This window comes from Crassostrea angulata, chromosome 6 (genome assembly GCF_025612915.1).
Source record: "Crassostrea angulata isolate pt1a10 chromosome 6, ASM2561291v2, whole genome shotgun sequence".
NCBI lineage: Eukaryota > Metazoa > Mollusca > Bivalvia > Ostreida > Ostreidae > Magallana > Magallana angulata.
Window position 1 is genome coordinate 54,541,364 of NC_069116.1, and position 27,752 is coordinate 54,569,115.

The following is a 27,752-nucleotide window of genomic DNA, read 5'->3' on the forward strand; positions in this document are numbered from 1 at the left end:
ATAGCCTAGGGCTTTCTTAGAATGTATAAAGTGAAAGTAGACCTAAATATAAATATTAGTTCCCTGTCATTATCTGACATTTGATTTTTGTTCTGTGCATGTTAATGGGTAAGTACAATGTACACGTATTTGAAAATAATTTTTACACTAATTTGTGAAATAAATACTCATGTAGTTCTACAATGGGACCCTTTTGCTTTGTTATGGCACTACATTTGTGTAATGTAAAATCAAAGATTGTTTTAAATGAAAGAATGAATGTCCTTATTTTGAAATATTTCAGTAACTTCATTTATTCTTTACTAAAAAAATCTAAAATTTCCCTGATTTAAAAGCTGACCACCAGGTTTTAATATGGATGGTACTATGTACTTGGCATTCTGTCAAAACTTGAAAAGAAAAGGTAAATAAAGATTTTTTAAAAATATTAACTAAGCAATTCCCAAACAATGCTATATACCTTTGTGGTTATAAATGAAAATATTACTTGTATTTCTCTTAATGAAATTATTAATTTTAAATAATACAATCATATGTTTATAATGAAGATGTTCCTTTTTTTGTTGATACAGAATATACAGCCTCAAAATGGCTGAAAACAAGTACACAAAGCGAAGATCGGAGTTGAAGAAGAATCTGTACAAGCTACTAAAGGAGCGAGAGCCTGATGGAATCCCCAAGGCACACCTGTGGAATACCTACAGCAGTAAGGTGGAAAAGATCAGTGCCGAGTTTTATAACGTCAAAAAGATGCACAAATTCTTGGAGGTGTTTGATGACATGATTAAAGAGGTGATGGTCAGGGGGCGACCCACAATTCAGCTGAAAGATGGGTACAAGCCCGAGGGAGAGAAACCCTCGGAAGTACAGATAGACAGGGTATCATCGTCCGAGTCAGAGGAAGTATCCACACAGGGGAAAGAGAAGGTTCTACAAAAGGCAGTGAAGCCAGTGGGTAGCAATAAAGAGAGGGAAAGCAGTGGAGAGAGGGCAAACACTCAAAAAGAATCACCTAGGGAAGAGGTATAGACATAATTATACAGGTTATAAGGTTATTAAGATGTATACTTTTACACATGGTTATATACAGTGTACCGGGTATATATGAACTAACTTTGATGATAAACTTTTTGAAAATGGGGTAGGATTTGTCTTAATACCTAGTCACCTATGTTACCTGTGTACTGATTGAAGGCATGTAAAACAATGTACTGGTACTTATCAGATGTGTATTGCTTTTTATTGCTGATTAAATCAGGAAGTTATTAATAATGCTCCAACTTTGATAAGTCAGCTATATCGATAAGAATAGTTGTTAGGTTTTCCCTAGCTTTAGATTAGAAGATTATATCTTGTGTAAATACATTTATCATATCCTCAATGTTGTTTCCAGTCTGTGACTTTATAACAAAGCAGGAAGGGATAATAACCATTAATAACATGGCAGAGACTAATTATTTCTACCCTGGATTTTTTTTTTTATTTCTTGCATGAAGTTTTACTTCTGGATTAATTATTTTTGAATAAAAATTATTTATATATCATCCAAATTTCCTTTGGGTTTTCCTACAAAATAATTAAATGTAACTATTGATCCTAGTCTGATTATAACCATCCCCCTTTTCCTGAAGACTGTAAGAGAGGGGGGTTGTCTTAATCAGACAGTATTGATCTCTATTGAATTTTGTTGGAAATGTGCCAAATTTTCATGTTTTCTCTATATTTTTTGTATTTCTACTCTTGGCCAGATTTCTTTTTCTTTTAAATACATGTAAACTATCATAAAAAGTAATCAACTGTTTAAATTTTAAATCTTGATCTACTGGTTTGGTCCAGGTACAAGTACTATATAAGCCATATATTAGCATTTTACCCAATTACATGCAGTCTTAAAATCACAATGTCTCTACACATGAACATTATGGATAAAGTTTATTTCACATGAACATTTTTATTTAATATTTGATTTTTTTTTTAAAATTAATTGAATTCTTATTTTGAATAAATATGCAATACGAAAGAAATTTACACCTTTGACTGCATGAAAAAAAGGTGCAAAAAGCCATGCATTCACACTCAAATTGTACAAATCAAACAAAAAAATTCTTGAAAAATAATTGAAAGCAAATTTTGGTCTCTTTTATGAAATCATCTTTTAAAAAAGATTTTTAGCTCACCTGAACCGAAGGTTCAAGTGAGCTTTTCTGATCACCCGTTGTCCGTCGTCCGTCCGTCCGTCCGTCTGTCCGTCCGTCTGTAAACTTTTCACATTTTCAACTTCTTCTCAAATTTGGTACACAGCATCCTTATGGAAAGGGGATTATAAATTGTTAAAATAAAGGGCACAGCCCTTTTCAAAAGGGAGATAATTGCAAAACAGTGAGTATAGGGTGCATGTCTTTAAAAATCTTCTTCTCAAGAACCACTGCACCAGAAATGCCAATATTTACACAAAAGCTTGTATATATAGTGAAGATTCTAAATTGTAAAAATCGTGACCCTCGGACCAAAACTGGGGCCCCAGGCGGGGTTCAAAGTTTAACATAGAAATACATAGGAAAATGTTTAAAAAATCTTCTTCTCAAGAACCACTGCACCAGAAATGCCAATATTTACACAAAAGCTTGTATACATAGTGAAGATTCTAAATTGTAAAAATCGTGACCCTCAGACCAAAACTGGGGCCCCAGGCGGGGTTCAAAGTTTAACATATATAGAAATACATAGGAAAATGTTTAAAAAATCTTCTTCTCAAGAACCACTGCACCAGAAATGCCAATATTTACACAAAAGCTTGTATACATAGTGAAGATTCTAAATTATAAAAATCGTGACCCTCAGACCAAAACTGGGGCCCCAGGCGGGGTTCAAAGTTTAACATAGAAATACATAGGAAAATGTTTAAAAAATCTTCTTCTCAAGAACCACTGCACCAGGAATGCCAATATTTACACAAAAGCTTGTATACAAAGTGAAGATTATAAATTGTAAAAATCGTGACCCTCGGACCAAAACTGGGGCCCCAGGCGGGGTTCAAAGTTTAACATATATAGAAATACATAGGAAAATGTTTAAAAAATCTTCTTCTCAAGAACCACTTCACCAGAAATGCCAATATTTACACAAAAGCTTGTATACATAGTGAAGATTCTAAATTATAAAAATCGTGACCCTCGGACCAAAACTGGGGCCCCAGGCGGGGTTCAAAGTTTAACATAGAAATACATAGGAAAATGTTTAAAAAATCTTCTTCTCAAGAACCACTGCACCAGGAATGCCAATATTTACACAAAAGCTTGTATACAAAGTGAAGATTATAAATTGTAAAAATCGTGACCCTCGGACCAAAACTGGGGCCCCAGGCGGGGTTCAAAGTTTAACATAGAAATACATAGGAAAATGTTTAAAAAATCTTCTTCTCAAGAACCACTGCACCAGAAATGCCAATATTTACACAAAAGCTTGTATATATAGTGAAGATTCTAAATTGTAAAAATCGTGACCCTCGGACCAAAACTGGGGCCCCAGGCGGGGTTCAAAGTTTAACATAGAAATACATAGGAAAATGTTTAAAAAATCTTCTTCTCAAGAACCACTTCACCAGAAATGCCAATATTTACACAAAAGCTTGTATACATAGTGAAGATTCTAAATTGTAAAAATCGTGACCCTCGGACCAAAACTGGGGCCCCAGGCGGGGATCAAAATTTAACATAGAACTACATATGAAAAATGTTTAAAAATTTTCTTCTCAAGAACCACTTCACTAAAAATAACAATACATACACAAAAGGTTGTATATATAGTGAAGATTGTAAAAATCGTGACCCCCGAACAAAAGTGGGGCCCCAGGAGGGGTTTAGATTTTAACATATATAGGAAAATGTTTTAAAATCTTCTCAAGAACCATCGTGCAACTGTTTGGGATATTACTATGCATACATGTACATCCTTAAATAATGTAGATTCAAAAAATTGTAACTCCCGGACAATTGATGGGCACCAAGAGGGGTTCAAAATTTAAACATTTTAAAAAACAAAGGAAAAGTTTAAAAATTTTCTTCTCAAGAACTACAATGTTTTAGTTAGTGGAATATCTATGCATGCATCCTTCGCTTATGTAGATTCCTAATTCGTAAAATCGTGACCCCCGGACCAATAATGGGGCCCCAAGATGGGGTCAAAGTTTATTATAGAAATATAAAGGTAACAGGTTAAAAAATCTTCTTCTCGAGAACTACAATGCTTCAATTTGTGAGATTACTATCATGCATACAACCTTGGATAATGAAGGTTCGACAGTTTTAAAATAGTGACCCCTGGACTAATACTAGGGACCCAAGATGGGTTTAAAGTTAAATGTAGAAGTACCGGTATATATGGAAAATGTTTAAAAATCTTCTTTTCGAGAACTACAATGCATCAATTTGTCAGATAACTACGTAAGCACCCTCAAATAGTGTAGATTCGAAATTATAAAAGCCGTGACCTCAATCTAATACTGGGGCCCCAAGAGGTGTTCAAAGTTTAGCATAGAAATATAGAGGGAAAATGTTGAAAAATCTTTTTCTAGGGAACTATAATGCTTCAGCTTGTGAGATAACTATGCAAGCATCCTTAAATAATGTAGATTCCAAATAATTAAAACTTTAGCACTGGACTAATACTGTGGCCCCAAAAGGGGTTCAAAGTTTAACATAGAAAGATATATTGAAAATGTTTTTAAAAAGTTCTTCTCGAGAACTATAATGCTACAGTTTGTGAGATTACTATGCAAGGATCCTCAAATTGTGTAAACTCTAATGTAGTGGAACCAAGAGTTATCTTTCTTAATGTTCTGTACAGTCTGAGAGTTATTCCTCTTGAAGTGGAACTCTTCTACGTTCAGTTTTTCAGGTTGTGTACGTGCGGTCCCAGTACAGTGCTACACATTTTCATTCCTATGTTACTATTTATGTTGTTCAAGCCAACCATAAACCTCGGACCATTACTGGGTCCCCAGAAAGGGGTTCAATGTTTAAAATAGAAAAAGCATATGCTACGAAATGTAATGTTACAAGGAACTGCTGTTCAGGTGAGCGATGTGGCCCATGGGCCTTTTGTTTATTGATCCAGCAAATAATTGTTGTTTCAAGCCATCTTGAAGGTACAGTCTTATAAATGGATTCAGGGACAGCTAGAACACAATCAAGTTTCATGGCATTTATAAATACATGTACTTTCAATATAGATTATATCTGAAAACAGAAGGTGTTTTTCTTGAAATTTTGTCTCATTGTTGATAAAAATTTTCCAACCTTATATATTGAAAACTATAGGTTCAGTGTCCGAATTTTTTATTGTACATTAAAGGAATACTTTTCTTGATAACAGGTAGTGTATCAGAGATCAACAGCTAGCCCCAGCACACCTGTGATACCTGTTCTACATCAGCCGTTTGTGCCATTTCCTTCCTCCACTCTGATTCGTCCACTGATGGGGATTCCAACAGGTTTCCCTATCCCGACTGGTCCACGGTCACTAACAGGGCTGCCTTTGTGTGCCCCACCGCTGATGATGCCACAGCAACTCAGACAGGGGGCTATAGCGAGACCAGTGCAAGACTCGCTAGAGTCCAGCATCACTGATGCAGTGAGTGAGTTCCTGTCTAAGGCCAGAAAGGAAAGCACTGTGGCCACCACCGGCAAATTCCCAGATAATCCTTGCGTAGTGTCATCTGGTTCTAGTAGTGAGTCAGAAAGTAGTGAGTCAGAAAGTGACAGTGAAGTGGAAGAAACAAAACCAAGCAAGATAGTAGATGAACATAAAATGAAGATAGAGGAGACAAGAAGGAAAGTGAAGGAGAATGTAGTGGCATTGTTAGTCCTTCATCCAAAAGGTATTAAAAAATCAGAGATCTGGCAATGCTATCAAAATAGATTTTTTAGTTTGCCAAACAAAAATCAAGTTGGACTAACCAAGCTCAGCAATGTGTTAGATCTCTTCGATGATGTTATGGAAGAATATCAGGATGAACATGGGATCCATTACATGAGGCTAAAAAAGAAAGCACAAAGAAAGGTCTCTGATTCCTCAGACAGGAGCACACCAGTGATTGATCTAACAAAAGATGAACCATCCACTAGTCGTAGGAACCTGGTGAATCTCACCCAGGACCAAAGTCCTTCTGGCTTCATCCCTCTCTCATCCTCCAAGTCTACACACCCTGGTGACCTTCAGATGACACCTGCTGATGGTCAGCCCATGATACAGAAGACTCCTGCATTTCTCCTGCCTACTTCTCAATCCATAGGATTTTTCCAGCCTACTCCTCAGTCCCAAGCAGGATTTATCCAGCCTACTTCTCAATCTCAGGATTCCTTGCTTAGAGTAGGCCAACTGGTGATCAGACCAGTCAGTCTCAGAAAGTTTGAACCAAAAGAGACACATCTACCGAGGATCTGGAGCAAAGATAAATATGGCAGGTTCTCACAGGATCAGATTCAGATGGTCGCAAAGGAGTGCATAGAAGCACTAGCAGAAGCAGACGAACATGTCAGCGTGGAGAGAGTGGAAAATCTGATGCTGCAGAGATTTGGTAAGAGGAATATTGCTGAATTAGGCCACTGGCGTAATGCTCAACAGATACCTTGTCTTTTTGAACACAACAGAATGATCTGCAAGGTCAATGCTTATGTACAGGCCTATATGAACACTCACTCGATTTGTACACTACATGAATTGAAGTTATGTATGGCTGAATTTGCTCCAGACAAAGATAGTTTTGAAGCTTTGCAAATTGGCCCCTTGCAAAGGCTGCCCATAATTTACAACCACTTCAAATTCCCCCATGATATGGCTGATATTCCAGAAATTACAACCTCTGATATTTTTGAAAACTTGAGAAACTACTTGAACAAGTATCAAAAGTGGAGCACCAAACTGGAGTTGGAACACTTCATGGAATATTTGGTGGAGACGTATCATGTGGAAAACGCCTATGTGTTAGGAATCCGAATCCGTAGTCTGCCTTTGGCCATGCAGGTATATTATTTGAATTTTTACCATTTAGCACATTAAATGGCATGTTTAAGCTTGTAGAGATACTGAATCCTTTTATAAAAAAAGATAGTTGATAGAAGCGTGTTTCATGCAAATCAAGTTTTGGAAATATCCTTTTTGAGATAACTAAATATACTGTTGTTTCACCAATATTCGTTAAATACCAATTTTTCATGGATTTTGTTGTCGAGTTGATCCATGAAAGGTTTAATGTTCATTGAATTGCAATCTCTACTAACATTTTGTATTGATAGGATCATTGGCCATGAATTGGCGTATCTTTGAAACTGTGGTTTTCACTTTATCCATGAAAATTGATACCCTTGAATATTAATGACCAGTATGTGCTAACTAATATTGTAGAGATCATGATAGTTATGTAGATTATTTTAAGCATATTTGAATCTTATTACTTATTCAGGTTTTGAAAAAGTCCCAGCGAGATGCAGGTGGAACACGCAGAAAAGTGACAGAAGACACGAAAGAAGCACTGAAGCAAGAGATAGAGCAGGCATTCCACCGGTTCAGAGCAGCACTGCTATCAAAAAGAGGCGATGGACATGGGCAGGTAAGTCTTACCTGATGATGCACATTTTCTGTTTTTAGCTCACCTGAACCGAAGGTTCAAGTGAGCTTTTCTAATCACCTGTTGTCCGTCGTCTGTCTGTCTGTCTGTCCGTCCGTCTGTAAACTTTTCACATTTTTGACTTCTCTAGAACCACTGAGCCAAATTTAACCAAACTTGGTACAAAGCATCCTTATGGGAAGGGGATTCTAAATTGTTAAAATAAAGGGCACAACCCTTTTTAAAAGGGAGATAATTGCGAAACTTGAAAATTGAGTGGGTGTCTTTAAAAATCTTCTTTTTAAGAACCACTGCACAAGATATGCCAATATTTACACCAAAGCTTGTATATAAAGTGAAAATTTTAAATTGTAAAAATCGCGATCCCCGGGTCAATACTGGGGTCCCAAGAGGGGTTCAAAGTTGATTAAAAAAGACAAATTTAACATAGAAATATATGGGGGGAAATGTTTTTAAAAATGTATTCTCAAGGACTACAGTGCTAAAATTAGTGAGATTACAATACAAGTACCCCAAGATGGTGTAGATTCTAAATTGTGAAAACCGTGATCCCCGGACTATACTCTGTCCCAAGATATTTTGGATTCACGTTTGGCTTAATTGTTTGATATTTATAAATACCTCAGGATTCAAACGATGTTCATTCAAAAGTATGAAAAAATTCCAAGATTTCTCAGTCAAAACGCCCCTGTTAGCTTATCAGGTTTCAATACAATGCTAAGAAATGTGATGTCTACGGAGATTTTACATTGCAGCAAGCCCGGATGATAACGTTGAAATATTGCGCGATGTATTCCGAGTGTATTCCGAATGGAGAGAAGATGTAAACATTCCCCATTATAAATCTCCGTAAGGAATCTGTTTTCGTTCCTGTGAATTTTTCCGAGTGAAAGATGATAATGTGTCAATGAAATTATCTTGGAAAATATCCCTTTCAACTATTTCAATTGTACTTCTTTCACAGGTAAGTGTATTTTTTATTAAAAATCGTCCAAATGTGCAGCATAAATATCTTGGGACAGACTATAATACTTCGTACGGCTCCAAAATATGTTCAAAGTTTAACATAGACTTATATAATGGGAAACTGTTTTTAAACTCTCTTTTTAAGAATAACTATGCAACAGTTTGTGAGATTACTATGCAATCATTCTAAGATAGTGCACATTCTAAATTGTTTAAATCATTTTTTATTAAAAGAAGTATTCAAAAAAAAAAAAGAAAAAAAGAAATTTCCATGATAAGTTTATCCTAGTTAAATTATCTGGAAATACATGTGTATGTTTATCGACTATTTATTTTTTTGGAATTTCGATCCCGACATCAATTACTCACATATTGGGATCCAAGTGATCGGGATCAAAGATCATAAATTCAAACAACTTCAAAAAGGTGTGGATCTTGGTTTTAACGAAGTTTTGATTCACAAACACACAGTTACGAAAGATAAAGGAACAAAAGATAAAAAATTGTTATGGAAAAAAAGTAGGAATCATTAATAGACTTTATCAACTATATATAGACTTTCCATGTTTTTTGAGTTTAGTCTATAAGACAGATGATCGATGATAATGCAAAATCTAACATGCCTATAATGTCCTCATCACACCTGCAATATTTTTATTTGATGAATTGATAAAAAAGCTTTTAATGATTGAAATACAAAATTTTTTCAGTGAAATGGGATTTTTTTTACTGCAAATGGGTTACTTTTTACTTTTACTGCGATTAAACCGGATGTAAACCAGTCTAGCAAAATTCTTAGGCACTTGGATGTATAAAAACACCTTTTTCTTCGACGTAACAGCATTGGAGCGGAACGAATGTATACATATGTCGTTAGTAAAGTATACTTGAACGATTTATCGCGAAATTTCGTTTGAGGAACGCCCAGACTTCGTCAAACCCGATTTCGCCCCAAAAAGAGTGTCCTACCCTTACTTTTTTATACATGCACATGCAATATATTTACAATAACTTCCAGGACCCGTGACTTTTAGAGCTTAAAATTCAGTCTCATTTGATGTGTAAAATAACTATGAATAAAAACATGCCAAAGATAAAATTGTTTCTTCTTTTTATGTATTATTTAATATATGGCAAAATCTTGATATACATGCGTTTTACAATATTTATTCAGAGTTCACTTCATAATAAACCCTTTCGAAATAAAATGATACAAGGACTATTGTTCAGGTGAGCAATTTGTGGCCCATGGGCCTCTTGTTTTTATGATGGTCTTCAGGAAAAAAATTATTTAGTGGATATCTAGGAGATAGGTTTTGCATGATTATTCTATTTTGCCTGATGTCTACATATTTTATAAATATAGAGCAGACTGTGCTTTGCGGCAGCTCTTTAGATCTGAGTGTAACAGTTCACAAAACTGCTCTGAAAAAATATTCCCTTGAGGTAAAAACATGGTCCTGTAGGATGCTTTTTTGTTCACAGATTAGGGATCACTACCTACAGTTAAGTCCTACCAAGGTTTTGACAGAGATTTTTGACAAGTACCGCCTGTTGTGTAACTCTGTTGAAATCCCAGCAAACAAACAGGAGAGAAGAAATCTCAACAAGTTTGTGGAAGCAGTCAACAATTTCCTTCAGGTGGTGACTAGTGAGAGCTTTGGTCGAACCCTTTTTCACATTGCGCTCTGTATCAGTAAAACGGAGGTTGATGCTATACATAGACAGTTCTTGACAGAAGCCACTAAGCCAAAGGAAGTTCCTGTTACAGTGTCAAAGAAACCACCTCCTACCAAAGGTAAGATACCAAAGTTACAGTGTTAAAGAAACCACCTCCTACCAAAAGTAAGACACCAAAGTTACAGTGATAAAGAAATTACTTTCAAGCAAAGGTAAGATACCAAACACCTCCTACCAAAGGAAAGATACCAAATGACAAGTGTGTTTATTTGATATGAATTGCACACTGGGATATTGAATTGATGAAATGGTTGTGAATAACAGATAAATAAAACATTTCCATTGGAAATTTTCCAAAGAGTAAAATATTGGTTTTGATATTGCAGATTCTGTGGTGAAACTGCTCAAAACTTACCTTGACAGATGCCAGAATCATGGGGCTCTAACACTGAAAAGTTTAGACCATATTGAGGAGAGAATCACTGAGCATTTTGATTTTGAGTCTTTTATGGCAATGGGATTTGGACGATTCATTGAGTTTCTTCTGAAGGAAGCCAAACAGGTGATAAGAAGTTTCTTGTTATATAACACATATTTGTAAATGTTATTCAATTATATTACTTATATTTGTTTTCAAGGATCATGAAACATATTTTTTGGTATTTTACATGATCAGAATAGAATATATCAGATAAGTTCTCGAAAACCTTTAAATTCACAAATGTTTCTTTCATTTTATAGGAGCTTGATGATTGTGGGGGAACGAGTTTAGGGTCAGGAGGTCACAGCGAGGTGGCAGGGGGATTTCTCCCTACACTAACTCACATTCTAGAGTTTGTTCACCAGTGTAGACAGTGCAACTTTTCTCAGGTATGACTTTTGTAAGGGAAAGGTTTCTCTGTCAAGGAAGAATGTGCTTAATTCTTTAATGATTTCTTTTTTTGAGGGCATGTATGATATATAAATGCTTTGCTCTACTACATGTAAATATTGATCTATCATCACAAGTGACATTAAAATTATTGAATGAGTAAAATTTTGATATGTGGAATTCACAATACAAAATATATTTTTAGTGCATAAATGAATATTACTCTATTACTGTTTGAGTATCAGTTCAGTTTCAAATGAATGTACATCAGTTGAACTGATGGACTTGTTATTTGATTGTAGAAATGATTTCGTCTGATTGAAATTTTTGGTTTGTTGCAGGAGGAACAAATACAGCAAGCGATTTGTCACCAGTTTTCTGTGAATGAGGTCAAACAATTGGGCCACGGAACGACCTCTCGTCTGATTGGCCTGGCTGATCGCCCAGGGAAGCATGTCTCCAACCACCACTGTGTGATGTATGAGGCAGCAGTACTTCCTCCAGAAGGGTAAGTCCAGCTTCTTTGATTTACTATGGAACTGTCAAATGGATGTATCGGGCCTAACATCAGTTTTCCCTGGTTACTTTTGCCCAATCTCACTACAGCATACTGTTTTCAATTAAACCTGTTTTGAATTTGCCCAATGACAACGAGGGCAAATGGGGCATAAATTTTCCTGAGTATAGAAGTCTTCTGTCAGATTCAAAGCATGAATTGTCGCAGAACAAAATGTTTTAATAGGAATAAGATCTCCCATACAGTGTTGTTATATTAAGGAAAGAAAATCTATAAATAATACAAAAAAATATTTTTTAGCATACATGATCTATCTTATCAAACATACTTTTATGTGATTTTTGTCTATTGCAGTTTTGAGGTGAAAGGTCAGACTGGAATTCTGGGACACCAGACAAAGGAAGCAGCCTTGGCATGTCTGGAGAACTGCCCACTGCTGGAGAACATGGCGGAATGGAGTCAGTGGACCCTAGTGTTTGAACCTCAGCTGGGAAAGTTACGAGACTTTATCCAAAAGTATGGAGAGTGCCAAACCTGGCCATTAGAGGGTAAGGGTTTTATTACTGTGTATGTACAAATAGAGAAGTCCTTTGTACTGATGAATAAATTTAAGATAATCAGTTGGAATATAAATAGGTGGAAATAAGATCATGAAGACAGACTTTATTGCTCTGGAGAGCTCTCCTGGTCAGTTCCTGAGGCTCATCAGTTCGTCGTCCCCAGAGAAGTTCAATGCTGCCCTACAGAGGAGAAGCCCCCGTGAGGTCGGTGGACACCTGATGTCCTTGGTGGTCGGAAGTAAGGGAGTGGAAAACACACCCAGAGCTCTGCTGGCCAGTCACATCAAGGAGGAGTTGTTCAAACTGCATGGCGAGGCTTCTGTTGACAGAACACCAGGTATGTCTGTTATATTGTAACACGCTAAAATGTACATGTACACATTGAAACTTTCATATATGTCACATGGCCTATATTGTTGGAATAATACATGTATGACGCATTTAATTTTTGTAGGGGCACCTGCTAGCTTTCAGCATGGAGAGGCTGTTGTAAAATTTGTGCTAGACTGTCTCCTAGTTCTCCCAGTAAAAAGCTGCTCAGTTCTGGCTAACCAGGTACTTTTTTTTTCAATCCATTTTGAAAATTTAAACTGTGAATAGCCATGTCCTCTTTGAAGAAGAAGGATGCTTTTCTTGCATTAGAAAACACACTTTTTATTGCATGTACATATCATATGTACCTTTGCATCATTTTAGATGTTCCTTGATCCTTTGGGTCAGGTAGTAGGACAATCTAAATCCAAGACCCTCCTGCTCCAGTCCTGTACGACTGAGAGCCAGGTAAGCCAGCTCCAGAAGCTTGGCTGTATGCTGGGCGTGGCTGAGTGGACCAATAGTATTCAGGCCAGGTGTAGACCAAGCCACGCCTCCCTAGAGGAAGTGGACTCCGAGATTGCTGATGAGTTCTTCAGAGATGATCCTGAGGTATTGATATGCCATCAGAAATTTAAAATATTTTCTTGGGAACTTATTGAATATATACTAACTGATAACAAGATGTAAGCTGAACCACAAAATTTAACAAGGGGTGAATAAAAGTTTCAGTGATGATTTACAAAGTAAAGGATATTTTCTTTTGACAGCCAATAGATGACAGTGAAGATGAAGAAGATTCCGCCTCCACGTCCTACCTGTCAGATGTGGAAGTAGAAACAGAAGTCAAAGGTCAGGTGGAAGAGGAGGAGCTCATTGTTGTGGATGAGAGTACAGAGATTGAGATGGAAGAGGGAGACGTAACAGGAGACAAACAGAAAAAAGAGGTCACCATTGGTCAGTGAATGATTGGAGTAGAGTTGTACTTTAAAAAGTGATTTAGTTTATGCATGTACTTAGATTGTATTTATATATGAAAAAACATAGAAAAAAATCACTATTGTTAATAATGGATAAGGCACAAAGGAATATTATTACAAATAAGAAATCAATGAATATAAAAGACACATTTCATAATGTGAAGGACTGAGGGTATTTTCAAACTCTGCATTAGAACTTCACATGAAGCAAGAGCAGAGCCTTTGTAGGACTGTTAAAAGTACCATGAGCTTTGAAGAATGAAATTGTACTATGCAATTCTATAAACTTTGTAGATCTGACAGTAAAGTCTGAGGATAATGTTATTGATCTCTTGTCTCCGGAACCCAAACCAGAGGCGATGTCCATGGAAACAGATGCAGAGAAGACATGCCGGGGAATCGTGGAGCAGATTAGACGTGAAGAGTTTGGAATTGGAGTGGAACTTAATGAAGATGGACAGCGATTGATGAGAGTCCAACAGGAGAGACTAGGTCGAAGTCTGGACAGACTGTCCAAGGACCTCTACAGCAAGGATACCCACTTTGTGTTAGGTAGGTGGGTGGTTACAGTACAGCAAGACTAGTATGTTCAGGGCGAGTTGGTAGTCGCATAACAGGAAAGGCTCTGTATTGGGTGAATGGATGGTTAATTATTGAATTTAGACTATACAGTAGTCTAAAAAATTAAATTGACTTTAACCAGTTACATGCACATTTACAAGTATCTGACTTTGATAAACAATAAAGTAAGGATTTCTGATTCTTTCTCAGAGTTGATCCAGAATGCTGATGACAACTCTTACCCTGACAGTCTTGGGGAGGATGAGTGTCCCTCCGTACAGTTTATCATGCGGCCTGAGGGTGTGGTGGTTCTCAACAACGAGACAGGATTTGCAGACAAGAACATCCGGGCTCTTTGTGATGTAGGAAGGAGTACCAAGGGAAAACACAAAGCAGGCTACATAGGTACTCTAGTACTCAAGTTTATACAATTAAACACTTGTACAAAAAGATGTCTCAAGAATTTAATATAATTTTCAATTTGGCAGCATAATTTTATTCTGTGTGCTGAATAATTCTGAGAACTTTTGATACATGTACTACATGTATGTGATTTTAGGCAAAAACTATAAGTCTTTTGTTTTGGTGTAAATGTAGGGCAGAAAGGCATTGGGTTTAAGTCTGTATTCCGAGTGACGGATGAGCCAGAGATCCACTCCAATGGATTCCACATCAAGTTTGATGTCCATTCCGGACCCACTGGCTACATTCTGCCCCAATGGGTGGAGGAGGACGAGTGGAAAGATGGGGAGGGGTAAGTTAAAGCTTTATGTTACAGCTTTCTACACTTTTTAAAGACATAAAAACTGTTAGCTTCTCTGTGTAGTTGCAAATATTGACAAACAATTTATATATATTTGTGTGTTTAGTGCCATGAATGCCATTGCTTACAGAAATGTTTGATTTCATGTATTTTCAAGTATTTTAGTTTACTACTACATGTATTGATTATACATTGACTTTGAGTACATGTATTACCAGGTACATATAAATACATGCATGATTTTGGTGCAATCAACTTTAGTGTAAAGCTGTAGTAAAGAAAAATTGCTCCTGATCATGTGGCAACATGACAATAATGAAACACTGGCACTTCTATTTCATTTATTGCAGCTGGACAACAAAAATTGTGCTGCCATTGAAGGAATCCATAAGATCCCAGACAACGACCCTGGCTGCTAGGTTCAATGACATCCACCCATCTCTGCTGCTGTTCTTAAATCGTCTCAGAAAGATTACCATTGACAATCGTGTAGAGAACTTTGTACAGAACATTCACAGAAAAGACTATGGTGAAAATGTTGTGGAAATTACACATGATGATAAAATGGACAGATGGCTAGTGGTCAAGAAAAGTTTGGATGCCTCCAAAATTTCCCTACAGGTAGGATTATGAGCAAAGTCTTCCCTCATGTATTTCATACTAAACAGTTTGTTAATAGTGTTTCTTGCATTGTGTGGAATATGATATTATTGTCTGGTGCCATGTCCTACCAATTTGATAACAATACCCTGTGCAAAAGTAAATTTATATACTTCACAAATGTTATTTTTTTCCAACCATTTTATTCTTCTGCCATCACAATGTTTTTTCAATTTATTTAAACTGAATTTGATAAAATCTAACTGACAGGCCAAGTCTGGGGTGGAGGTAGAGTCTACAGAGATCGCCCTAGCCTTCCCACTGCGACCTCCAGGGCAAAAGAAAGACAGCAAGGTACATGTATTGCCCTCTTCTCTTGCTGATGTAACAATAACATGTAATAATCATTTAATGTAACAATAAATCTGCAGAACCCTGTTAACATTATTTCTCATGTTGTGAACTGTTTATTTTGTAGTTTGTTCCACCCAAACAACCTGTGTTTGCTTTCCTTCCTTTGAGGAGTTATGGATTCCGATTCATTGTCCAAGGTGAGACCATGCACAAATTCACAATCTCCAAGGAGTTATAAAAGTCCCTTTGCTAAATGTTTATTAAACCCTAAACTTCTATATGACTGTATTACTTGCCACTTCAAGCATGCACCAGATTTTTGCTTTGATTCTTTGGGTCAGGCTTTTATACTGTAGATTACTAATTAAACGCGAGGAATAAATGGCTGCATAAAATTGCAAAAAGTACATCTTGTGAATTTTAAAAGCTCGCTTTAATTTTTCAGATATATGTAAATTATACATGAAACTATGATAGAAATTGGACATTTGCAATTTTATGTTCTCATGATTTGATGGAAAATGGTAGAATCACGGAATTAAGTACTCGTGTAAAATAATGAATCTACTGTATTTCATCCATTTTGCATTGTGCAGGTGATTTTGATGTTCCGTCCAGTCGTGAGGATGTGGATAGGGACAGTTCTTGGAACCAGTGGCTTCGTAATGAAATCCACATCCTGTTCTTGGAGGCCTTGGAAATATTCAAAGTAGGGCATATTCACCATTTAAAGACACAATAATGTATTGGTTACCGGTACATGATATTTTATAAACACACTCAGCAGCAATCGTTAAATTTCAATGATTCATTTACAGTCTCATGCTGACTTCTCCAACATGGAAGCTGTAACCTCCTTCCTGCAGTTTGTTCCAGTAGAGGATGAGATTATAGATTTCTTCAGGCCAGTAGCAAATCAGATTCTTCAAAAGTTACGGGCAAAACCATGTGTCCCTACACAGCCCAACAGCAAAGGTTTTATTACTATTTAAGAATCATTAAATAAGTAAAAATTCTTTTATGTGCACAAATATTGGTGATAATTAACCAGGGGTTTCATTCATGTTCATTACCATCAATCTTCTTGAAGAAAATTCAATTTTAATGTCATGAAATATTTGTGGATTTTGAACATTTCAGGAAAAAAAAACTTAGGCAAATTGGTTATGAAATCAATATAGAATATAGTGTATACAAGTCTTTACAGGTTTATTGTATTTTATTTCATTTTAGGCCAGTGTGCTTGGAAGATCCCTTCCCAGATGGTGAGGGTCAAGGACCCTCTTGTCCTTGAGGTTGTGACCCCTGACCTCTTGAAGGACACACTGAATCTGTTCTACCTCCATCGGGATGTAGCAGCTACATTGAATTCGAGTCTGACCCACAGTCTGGGTATAGAGTCTCTGAACACGGAGCACCTGCTACTAATTGGGAAATCCCTCTCTCTGCAGTGGGCAGCCACCGATGGAAGAGACAAAGGTGGGGATATGACAGAGATTTGGTCAATATATAAAAGTAAAAGTAGGAGGCTTTTTTATGTCATTGAAATGATCTTTATAGTATATTGAAAAGTATTCGTAAATAAAAGGCTGAGATTGCAATTTTAGTTATTCTGCATCACAGCAATATTTACCAGTATGCATCTGTGTCAAACTTTGTTATCTTTGAACAGACAGTGACATACTGATGACAGCTAAGTGGCTTGCCTGTGTATACAGAAGTCTGAACGAGTTTACAGATAACCAACCAGTGTATGACAAACTGAAGGCCCTCAAGATCATCCCTCTGGCTACGTACCAAAGACAGTGCACGGCAGACAGCACCATCTTCTTCCCTCTGTCTGAAAACACAGAACTGTCCTACAATGGTAAATTGTCACCTTAAATTTTGAAGACCTGGATTGGAATATGTATCTATCATTATAAATTTTCCAACCACTCACATAATGGGTTAGAGAAAGACAAGCACGACAAGCAGTCTTGATTTCTTATAAACCATACTCATTTTATGCAATAATTTTATTTAGGTAAATTTTAAAGATTTTAAAGGAATGAAAAAGACTTTCTGTGAGCATGACTAAGTCAATAATAAGCATGTTTGTTGTAGATGTGTTTAACTGTATGCTGTACTCTGTGTATATCTATATCCTATGTCAGTGTTTTCTGTGTATATCTATAGATCCAATGTCAGTGCTCCAGCAGGATTTGAACACAATCCACCCCCTGCTGGTGTCGTCCGCTGACAGTGAGGTGAACTCCCAGGTTCAGAAGCTGCTACTGAAGATAGGGGTGTGTCAGCTGTCACCCAGGGAGGTCATCAGTCACCACATCCTGCCAATCCTCAAGTCAAACAAGGTCAAGGTCAGTGCATGTGTGAAACAGGATTTAGAATACCAATGACTTTTTATATGTTCAAGAGAACATGTTTCCCTTTGTGAACTTGTGCCAATATTTCTACTTTTCTAATCAACTCAACCTTTTATTTTAAAATTAAGTATTTTTTTAAAAATTCCTATATGGATTGATATTTCTAAGTCTTCAAAAGATTAGATACACCAGATAAAAAATCTGTAATCAGAGTAAAAAAAAAAATACAAATGAATTGGTCTTGAAGCAAGAGAGCATGTTGACAAAATAACTGTTTTAGCCATCAAGTAAAAGGAAAACAAAACAATTTGTATCATAAAAGAATGGTTTGTTATTTGAGATATTTATTGTCTTTCCAGGAAAAGAGTGAGAACATCCTGATTAGTTACATAGTGTACATCAAAGAACAGACAGAGCGCGACCCCTCACTTGTTAATATGGAGGAGTTAGGGATGTCGGCCATGTTGAAAACTAACAAAGGGCTACAGAATCCTTTCAAAGTCCCCATCCATTTCACTCCAGAATACAAGAACAGCATCAATTTACAAGCTGTGCTTCCAGGTAAAACCAAGGGAAAAGTTTTCATTTGGTCTTATTCATAATTTTGAACTGAAAAATACAGATATGAAATATACATGTACAATTGTGAATTATACACATAATGTACTTGCAGAATCAAATTCATGGATAACAATCATGAGATGTTGGTATGAATACATAATAATGTAAATTTACAGAAGAATTAAAATAAACCAACATTATACATGTATAATCTAATATCTGTTAAGATGAGTGTAACTTTAGAATATGATGATATATTGTTTTTTTTTATTTAATCTGTATTGTAACATGTGACAATGATTGTAGGATATTATTGGGTATTACTGGACCCAGTTTATCTCAGGAACAAGAAAAATCCAGTGGAGATTCAGAGATGGCGACAGTTCTTTTCAAAGATAGGGTTGACAGACTTCATATCACTAAAACAAGTCAATGTGGAGATCTCCAATGAAACCATTGTGAGTTGGCTTTAAATGTTGTTTCTAGGTTTTATTCTTCCACATTATTAACAAATCAGATACAAGTTACATGCATGAAATTGTACCAAAGTATTTAGTGAAAGAAGAAAATCATTATTTTTTAATTGTTGTTAATTTAAAATGTCAATGATCTTTAACTTTTTATATGTAACTTACGTTTACTGGTAAAGATTTTTGAGAACTTTACATCATACTTGCCAACCTTCAACAAGTGAAAATCTGGTCATGACCAGATTTGGAAAGTAATAAATCTGGTCATAACGCGTAACGACATTTACAACATATTTACCATGCATTTCATAGGTATATACAATAGAAATATGTGTTAATTAAAACTTATGTGTAATACTTTATTGCAAAAAAGCATTTTAACTAACAGTTGCTGATTTTGAATTTTGTAAAGTGATCTGACACAGAAAATGGTAGGTTGTGTTCAGCTAAAAAAAATGCAAAAAGAGTTTCTGCCACATTAACCTTGCTTTTGAACTCTGTAAACGATGGCATGAAAGTTGTAAGTGACTTGGAAGACTTTTGTATATTAAAAAGCATTTTATACATGACTTAGTGTTTTTGAATATTTAGTCAGATCATTTATGGCAGAAAATCCAATATTCAAATGTGCGTTACATAGAACACAAGAATCCTCGTTTTGTACTCGATTACTTTGTTTTACCCATGGGAATTCATTTTCCCAGATATGTTGATAGGTACAAAAATATTGTTTTCTTTTTGTTGATTTTGATTCTGCTGGCCCCGATGAAGACCTTTTCTTATTGGAAGCCATCACACTTAATGATTTAAACCTTTGGTTTGTCAAAACAACTCACGATAATAATTAACACTTACTGTGTCTGTTATAGCTATCGGCATTGTTTACGTAAATCTAAGCTCAGCTTGCGTTTATATAAACTGGAAGTCAAACGTGCAACATAATTTACGAACCAAATCCGAAAATCTCACAATCAGAAAATCGTGAGATTTTCGGGTTGTTTGACAAAAATTGGGTAAAAAGCATGACCCGCTGGGTAATAAAAAATAATCGGGTGAAGGGTCGAAAAATTGGGTGTGACCCGTCAAGATCAGGTCAGTTGGCAAGTATGCTTTACATTGATTTAACAATTATGACCATTCAGTATTGTTTAACATATTGCATACTTATGTAGTTTATTGCAATTACATGAAGGAAAAAACTTTTTATCATTTTAGTTACCGTAGTTTCATACAATCATCAATTTTCTGTTGTTTCAGGGCACTACTTCATGGGCCCCTCTGAAGGAAATCCTTGGAACAATTCCCAAAGGAAGCTACATAAAAGACTGGTCCTCGTCAGAACTGGTGGACCTAATCCAGAACAACAGCCAGCTGACGTCCTACCCCCAACAGATGAGGACCCTGTGTGTTCTGTTGGCTGAGGAATGGGACAGGTGCTTCAGCCGATATATTTCCACTGACATGTGTACAGAGTCAGGAGGTCACCTGAAAGATGTGGACTCTTCTTTCAGCTTGCTCCTTAGAACTGCTAGTTGGGTGCCAGGCACCCAGACCTGTGTTACAGTTGAGAATGAAGAAATTCATGTGACAGAGAAGGTGGTAATGATGCAGCCATCCTGTTTGTATGCCCCTGTGAAAGACATCATTGACCTGCTGTCTTATTTTGTGATCTACATTGGTGTGCAGATTCCTTCAAAGAGCTCTTTTGGACAGTTTTTAAGGATAAAGTATTCTGTTGAGCTACATGACCTGAAGAAGTTTTTGAAAGAATGGGGCAACAGGGATTCTGAGCTTACACCAAAGTTATTTGTAACCTCCAGACAACACATTAGTGGGGTGTACCTCTATCTTCGAGGTAATCTACCCCCAAATGAAACCCACGAGCTGTTTCTTGATCACCCAGTCATCTTTGTGCCAGAAGATAAAGCCCTGCCTGTGAGATTTGCCGCTGGTTCTGTGAATCGCTCACTAGGAGATCTCCAGGCTGGGAGGATGTTGAGTAAGAAAGAGGTCTGGTGGTTTGATCCAACAGGCCTGATAATGAAACACAGCGATATCATTCAAGACTTGCACTCAGATCTGTCCAAGAAAGCCATCCTCTTTGACACCTATGGACAAGAGCATGATCTCGAAGATCTGTTTCATACTGCCATGCGTATTGACATGGAGCCCAGTTTGTCGGAGTATGGGGAGTTGCTGGTTTTGATGGGACAAGTTCTTAGTTTGACTGACAAGTCTGTATTATCAGATGTCCTTGCTCTCTATGTTACTATTGGACGGAAACTTAGGCCTGAGAATTCGTATATGCCTGCCAGTAACCCCCAGACATGGATGAATATCCTTGAGTTGCAAATAAAGGCCTTGAGGAGGTAAGCATAGGATTTTGAATTTTATAGTCTGATTTTTATTCTGTATGCATGTTTGGTGTACTGCACAGTGGTGCATTTAAGTCCTTCAATGCACACACTTTTATTTTAAACTCTTCTTCAAAGTACCAGAACTTTGAAGTGGTGCAAATTCATGTTCATACTTTGAGTTCTAATATGTTTTACGGTGCTACCGTTCTGGCGAGCGCAGCAAGAATTATACACATACCTTGCATCATTGTCAACTTATAGTTTTATTTAGGTATCAACGAACGTCAAAGAATATTTGAGAGAGTATATTGCTCTACAATAAGTATGCCAAAGGTACTAATTTTAATGGTTATGATACATACAGCGCAACCCACTTCCCAGAGAGAGAGAGAGAGAGAGAGAGAGAGAGAGAGAGAGAGAGAGAGAGAGAGAGAGAGAGAGAGAGACCGGTACCTGTTTGTAGGTGTGTAATTTCCCACTTTTAAATTTAATGGTCTGACTATATCCCATATCTACATAATTTTTTTAACTGTTTATTTTTTTATTTTATTCCTTTTCATTTATTTCAAAATGTCCTATTGTTTATTTCCTCCCTACTCATTCATGCACAATTAGCTTAAAAATGGATCGATATGACAGTAAAGTATGGCTCTTGCTAATATATATACATAAAATCTCTATATTAAAAAAAATTAAAAACAAATCATACGTCAATGAGGCAGGTATCGCAGTCTGTATTGAAATAGCTAGTACACGCATTACAGATGTTTGATCCACCTCTAAATTTATCGCGGGAAATATAGCGCGAGTGCACTGTGACGTCATCCATGACTTTGTTCGTCTTTGTTTACGTTTCTCGACTCATTACAGAGGTATGGAAGCATGTAACAAATCTTTTGAGTCTCGCCAAAGCATATGCGGTACTCAAAACGTGTCTTCAAACTTTAAGTCACTGTAAATTACGAGTTAAAAGTCGGCCATTTTTGGCATAGCACCATGGGTGAAAACATTAGAGAGCATTATGGGACGTAGACAAAAAATTTTGTTTGATGAACTGTAGGTTTAGCTCGTTCTTTTTCCCGCGCACACTGGTTCTTAGAGCTCACTTCGCTCGCTATAATCCATGCATGAACTTGTGGGCATTATTAGATATTAATGAATATTTACATTTGCAAATGTTTCCTTATATGAACCTATAGAATAGCGAAAACGTTCAATTCTGTATGAACTCTTTCAAGACATCACAATGATCAATGCACGCGCTTATCGCTTGTTGCTTTGATTACTGTAAACATAAAATCTCGGTAATTTTAACAGTTCTGAACAGTTTGTCCATTTCAAACGTAAATATAAGTAATAAACAGCAATGTTCAAAAGTTCATCGGGATATGAAGTTGGTTGGAACGTGATCAAATCTACTGAGAAGCCCTTTGGGCTTCACAGGATTTGATCACGTGACCAACCAACTTCCCGGTGAACTTTTTAAATTGCTGTTCATTTCTTAAATGTTCAGTTTAATGTATAAAAACTTATGGGATTGTCAATTTTAGCAAAATCTAAATTGAAATACACATTATGAACTTCTAAAATTTACATTAGTAACCATTCTTTGGGGTTTTTTTTATATTATTTATTTTTTCATCAACAGTAAATTTGAAGGTCAGAAGATTCTTGCCACAACCAGCAATAGATGGGTTGGAATTGATGACCATCCAATGATAGCAGACAACAGGGAACTGGAGAAAATGTTTGAGAAGAAGGACCGTGTCAACTTTGTAGTCCAGGAGGATAGAACCCCCCAACCAAGGCGTGGAGGAAACACTGCCATGTTAGGCAAGTTGCATCTTCTTTATCATTTAAATTTAAACATAAATGTAATATGTTGCATCTTTTGTATATCTCTCTCAATTGAGTAAAATAAAAACATTATTTTACTAGAGTCCCTTTTTTGTATTATGTGATTTTTCCATTTTATTATCTTCTTCTGATGAAATCATTGTTTGTTGATATGTCTGACTGTGGTTTTTTATTTCAGACAGGAACTTGGGAGAGAAACTGATGCCATTTTATGAGTTCTGTTCTGTGAAGAAGCTCACAGACTGCACAGATGTTCTGGAAATAACACAGATGTTTTTGCCTTGCCCGGAACTTCAGCTGTACATGCACAGGGCTGTTCCAGCCCTGCAGCAATATCTCTACAAGGACAAACCCAATATCTATCAGGAACTGCAGAAGCAGCATATATCCCAAAGACTGGCAGCCATGCAATTCTTCAAGGTTGGAACCTTTAACATTATTGTAAACAATTTACATTTGGCCGTGTATTCTATCTACTGTTTCTAATGTAAAAGAACTGTCGCAATTAGATTCTGAAATTCACTAAATCAGTACATGGGAGTCAATCTCTTATGAGTTTTCAATCATTGTACATGTATTTTCCAGGTAAAGTCTCTAGAAGTGAAATATTCTTTGAAGCACACCCCAGATGTCTTTGTCATTAGAAATGAAAAGTGTGTGCTGAAAGAAAATGTTTTCTACTTCCACATTGATCACATCGAGTCCTATCCAGACATTAACAAAGAAATTGCCAAGATGTTTTCCAACTCAGATCAAAAATGCTGCAGGCATATTAGGTAATTCCGCACCAGAGAAAACATGGAAATTAAAGCTGACACTTTATGTTTTCTGTATAGAGTTAATGATGCTTCTTAAACTTGTTACTGAATACTGTAGAAGCACATATTTTCCTTGGGTCAAAATTTTGTTTTTTTTAAACCAATTAAAATTTTGTTGGCATTTATTTTCGTCATATCGTAATCTCTTTGTATTTATTAATTTTTGGGTTTAAAATTTGTCATGGATTTAATTTCGTTGATTTAAACTGCCAACGAAAATAACAAAATTAAATCCTCAATGAATATTTCTGCTTCTACAGTATTATGAATTTATTTTTCCCTGTAGATTGATTTTTTAACTTAACTTCATGTATAACTTTGTACCTGTAGGTCTTTTCTAAATGAGCTTATAACAGCCCTCACTAAAGAACCCCACACTTTGGAGGAAGTGATGGACCACAATGAATTTGAACCACTTCCAGAAGATGAAGAGCCTTGGTTTGTCAAGCCTCCAGTATTTCAGGTTCAGAAGTCTATGGAGCCAGGTAAGTGATGCAGAATACCGTTTTTTGTTTACAATATAAACAGTGTATCTGATGAGAATTGTTTATCTTGCAGAAGAACATATTTTCATTGAATGAAATAACTGTCTGCCCCTAAAAGACAAAGCACATTGCTTTTCTATATACCGGTATGACTGAAAGTGAATTCTGGAAAGGGGAATATATTTGGAAGAACAGTCATGTACAGTAGACTGAAAATCAGAAGTGTTAACATTAATTCTTAGGTTTTAATAACAAGTCTTATGAAATTGTATTTAAGACAATTGGCAGCAATTAAGCAATGGTTACTACAAAACTCATCATACTCCGGGCTCAAATAATTTTGATAAAAATTAAGTATGTAAAATAAAAAAGCTCTCACTGGAAAACTAGGCCTGTGCACTTTAAATTTGGGTTTGTATTTTTACCATGACAGATTTATCTAGAATCAATAATTATCTAATAAAGAAGATGTTCATGTTCTTGTGTACTTAGAAATAGAAGAAGAAGAAGATGTGGGTCCAGATGACTCAGAACCTGTGGGGCAGAGACAGGTGTCACAGACAGAAGAGGGGGAGCCATGCCTGAAATCATGGCCCCCGATGTCCAACACCCAGGGCACTGCTCAGAACAGAGGTCAGTGCTGTGTGTCCCTATCTCAAGATATTTCACCTAACAGGACATTCCTCGTGTATTTTCTTATTCCTTATTTTTGTTTTGGCTAGTTGATCAGTAATTGGTCCATATAATCATATTCAGAGTTTCTTAATTTACTTTACTAATAACAATTGACATTTTTCCTTAATTTGTACTTGTTCAGATTTTTAAAAAGAAAAGTAAAGATATTTTTGTCTAAAGGTAAAATATACTCTGTAATTTGCTAGGTTATTAAGCTAACTTTTAATTATGGCATAATAAAGGACTGCATTCTTTTCAATGTGTCTTTTTAATAACTTCAGTACGAAGAGAAAGGGAGGAGAAGCCAACAGAATCTAAGGTTTGGCCTCCACCTCAGGCCCCAGATTACATGAAGAGAGTAAAGGAACTACCAAGTCAGTTCAAGGTCACGGATGATGTAAAGCCCACTACTGGAGATGAAAATACATCAAGGGGAGGTAAATCTTCAGGGGAGGGAACAGTTGGTGGTGAGCTGACCAAAGGAGAAGTTTACGATAGACAGGAGAGTTCCAAAGAATCCCAGAATGCAATGGTCAGCAGGCAGGACAGTGATGGAAGTAAGTTAGTCTACCAGAGCTAGGATTTCATAACTTGAAATGAAACGGAAAAAGATTTACAGGTTTAATATGTTGCTAATTTTCATGGACCTGATAATGATCACTTTCCTCTTCCAAATTTCTTTAAATGTAAAACATTGTACCTGATCATTTCATTTAAAAATTTGGGTTTTTTTGAAGAAGGGACGAAGAGGAAGATATCAGAGAATGATACAGAGTCAAAGGGAGAAAACAAGAGGCCAGTGTTGGATGGAGAAGAAGCTTCAGGGAGTTCACACCAAGGTACAGCATCACACGGTGGGAGTTCACACTCAACAGCAGACTCCGCCAGTGAAGGTGACAGGGTGAAAGGCGATGCAAGGAGTCCCAAGGAATGGACAGGCAATGACAAAAAGCCTAACATACAGGAGCAACGTGGGGATGTGGGGAATGGGGACAAGGATAGGGACTCGGAAAATCCAAGATCTAGCGGAAAACGTAGACATCCAACGGACAGCAGCCAGGGCTCTCCACGCATGCCAGAGTCCAAGAGACTATTGATGGGTAAGTAGTGATTGCCCTACTGTAATAGAATTCTTTTTCATGTGCCATAGCTTAGTATAGAGATAGGTCATCAGATGGTTTTATATAGATGTAATACACATTTGGAAATTGATAATGAACAATACTCATTTTAATTACAGATTTTTTCATAATTTAATACATATCTACATGTTTGCACTAAAAGTGTATATTTTACTTTGAAATGTATGCATCATTTCATATGATGTTGTTGATCTAAAGATGTTGTAATTACTCTATACAGATAATCCTGCGTGGACTGAAATGGCCAGTGATTATATTTATGAAGAATTGGGTCAAGGTTCAAACCTTAAGGCCCCACCAGAAATTTTACAAGATCTAGACCAGGACGAGACAAGCTTGCAGGAAATAGGTCGCTGGGGTGAGCAAATGGTCTATCAATATCTACTGCAACAGAAAGAAGCAGACCCTGACATCGTGGAGGTGAAATGGTGCAACAGGGAGATTGAGAAAGGAGACCCCTACGACATGGAAATATCCCGCAAAACAGACTCTGGTGTTGTTCAGACTTTCATCGAGGTCAAGACGACTTTGACAGATGACAAGGATGTTTTTGAGATTTCCTCCCAGCAGATTCAGTTTGCCCAGGAACACCGGGAGAACTTCCACATCTACAGGGTGTTCAATGCAGGGGACCTGGAGCGCGTGCGATTGGTGAGAATCAACAATATCAGTCTCAGAATGGACCAGAAACAGGTCCGGCTGTGGATGATGATTTAGGGCGCAAACAATGGCATGCGGTTCTAAAAGATGAGATGGAGATGAAAAATGTTGGAGTCTTCAATGCAGCTTTCTGTTCACTCACAATGAAACAGACAATGTTACCCAAAAAAACTGCAGCAGAATTTCTTGTTTACCGTTAATGATTAGTTCTACAGAAGTGTTATATTGTTGTTTGCCCTTTAATTAAATTTTGAACGTAATAAACTACAGCAGAACTATATGTTTACTGTTAGGTTTAACAATCATTTTTACCATTTAGTAAGATAAAATATAATAATTGCAGCAGAATTATATGTTTACTGTTAAGTTTAGCTAAATGACTTTTTTTTTTTAACCATTTGGAAAGATTAATATCATGTATCTTAATGTGCATCTTTAAAGTAACAATGTCTATGAATTGCATTGCAAGTAGAAAATCATTGACGCTGTATCGTATAAATTGGGTGCAGCAAGCGGTACGTGAGAGGCAGCATGTGGATCATGCATATGTGTTATCAGTATAAATTTATA

General features: G+C 36.5%; 1 protein-coding gene across 1 annotated transcript; it reads left to right on the forward strand.

The window, feature by feature from the left end:
- The first annotated feature begins 6 nt into the window (after positions 1-6).
- On the forward strand, positions 7-27,752 carry LOC128187967 (uncharacterized). Its single transcript, XM_052858697.1, has 35 exons — positions 7-108; positions 573-1,023; positions 5,374-7,023; positions 7,463-7,609; positions 10,079-10,391; positions 10,660-10,835; positions 11,015-11,143; positions 11,486-11,652; positions 12,016-12,209; positions 12,298-12,558; positions 12,676-12,776; positions 12,918-13,145; positions 13,304-13,490; positions 13,808-14,065; positions 14,285-14,479; positions 14,672-14,828; positions 15,188-15,458; positions 15,708-15,791; positions 15,916-15,988; positions 16,388-16,500; positions 16,610-16,766; positions 17,025-17,270; positions 17,464-17,658; positions 17,970-18,151; positions 18,517-18,718; positions 19,025-19,176; positions 20,446-21,557; positions 23,194-23,378; positions 23,581-23,822; positions 23,988-24,178; positions 24,551-24,705; positions 25,198-25,338; positions 25,662-25,937; positions 26,118-26,480; positions 26,743-27,752. The coding sequence occupies exons 2-35, from the start codon at positions 589-591 to the stop codon at positions 27,237-27,239; spliced, it is 9,435 nt and encodes a 3,144-aa protein (XP_052714657.1). The 5' UTR covers positions 7-108; positions 573-588; the 3' UTR covers positions 27,240-27,752.

Excerpts from the sequence above, each read along its gene's own strand:
- LOC128187967 (XM_052858697.1), top strand. The coding sequence starts at position 589 with ATGGCTGAAAACAAGTACACAAAGCGAAGATCGGAGTTGAAGAAGAAT. Across the intron at positions 11,653-12,015 it reads GCAGTACTTCCTCCAGAAGG|TTTTGAGGTGAAAGGTCAGA; the intron begins GTAAGTCCAGCT and ends TGTCTATTGCAG. Across the intron at positions 13,146-13,303 it reads TCTTCAGAGATGATCCTGAG|CCAATAGATGACAGTGAAGA; the intron begins GTATTGATATGC and ends TTCTTTTGACAG.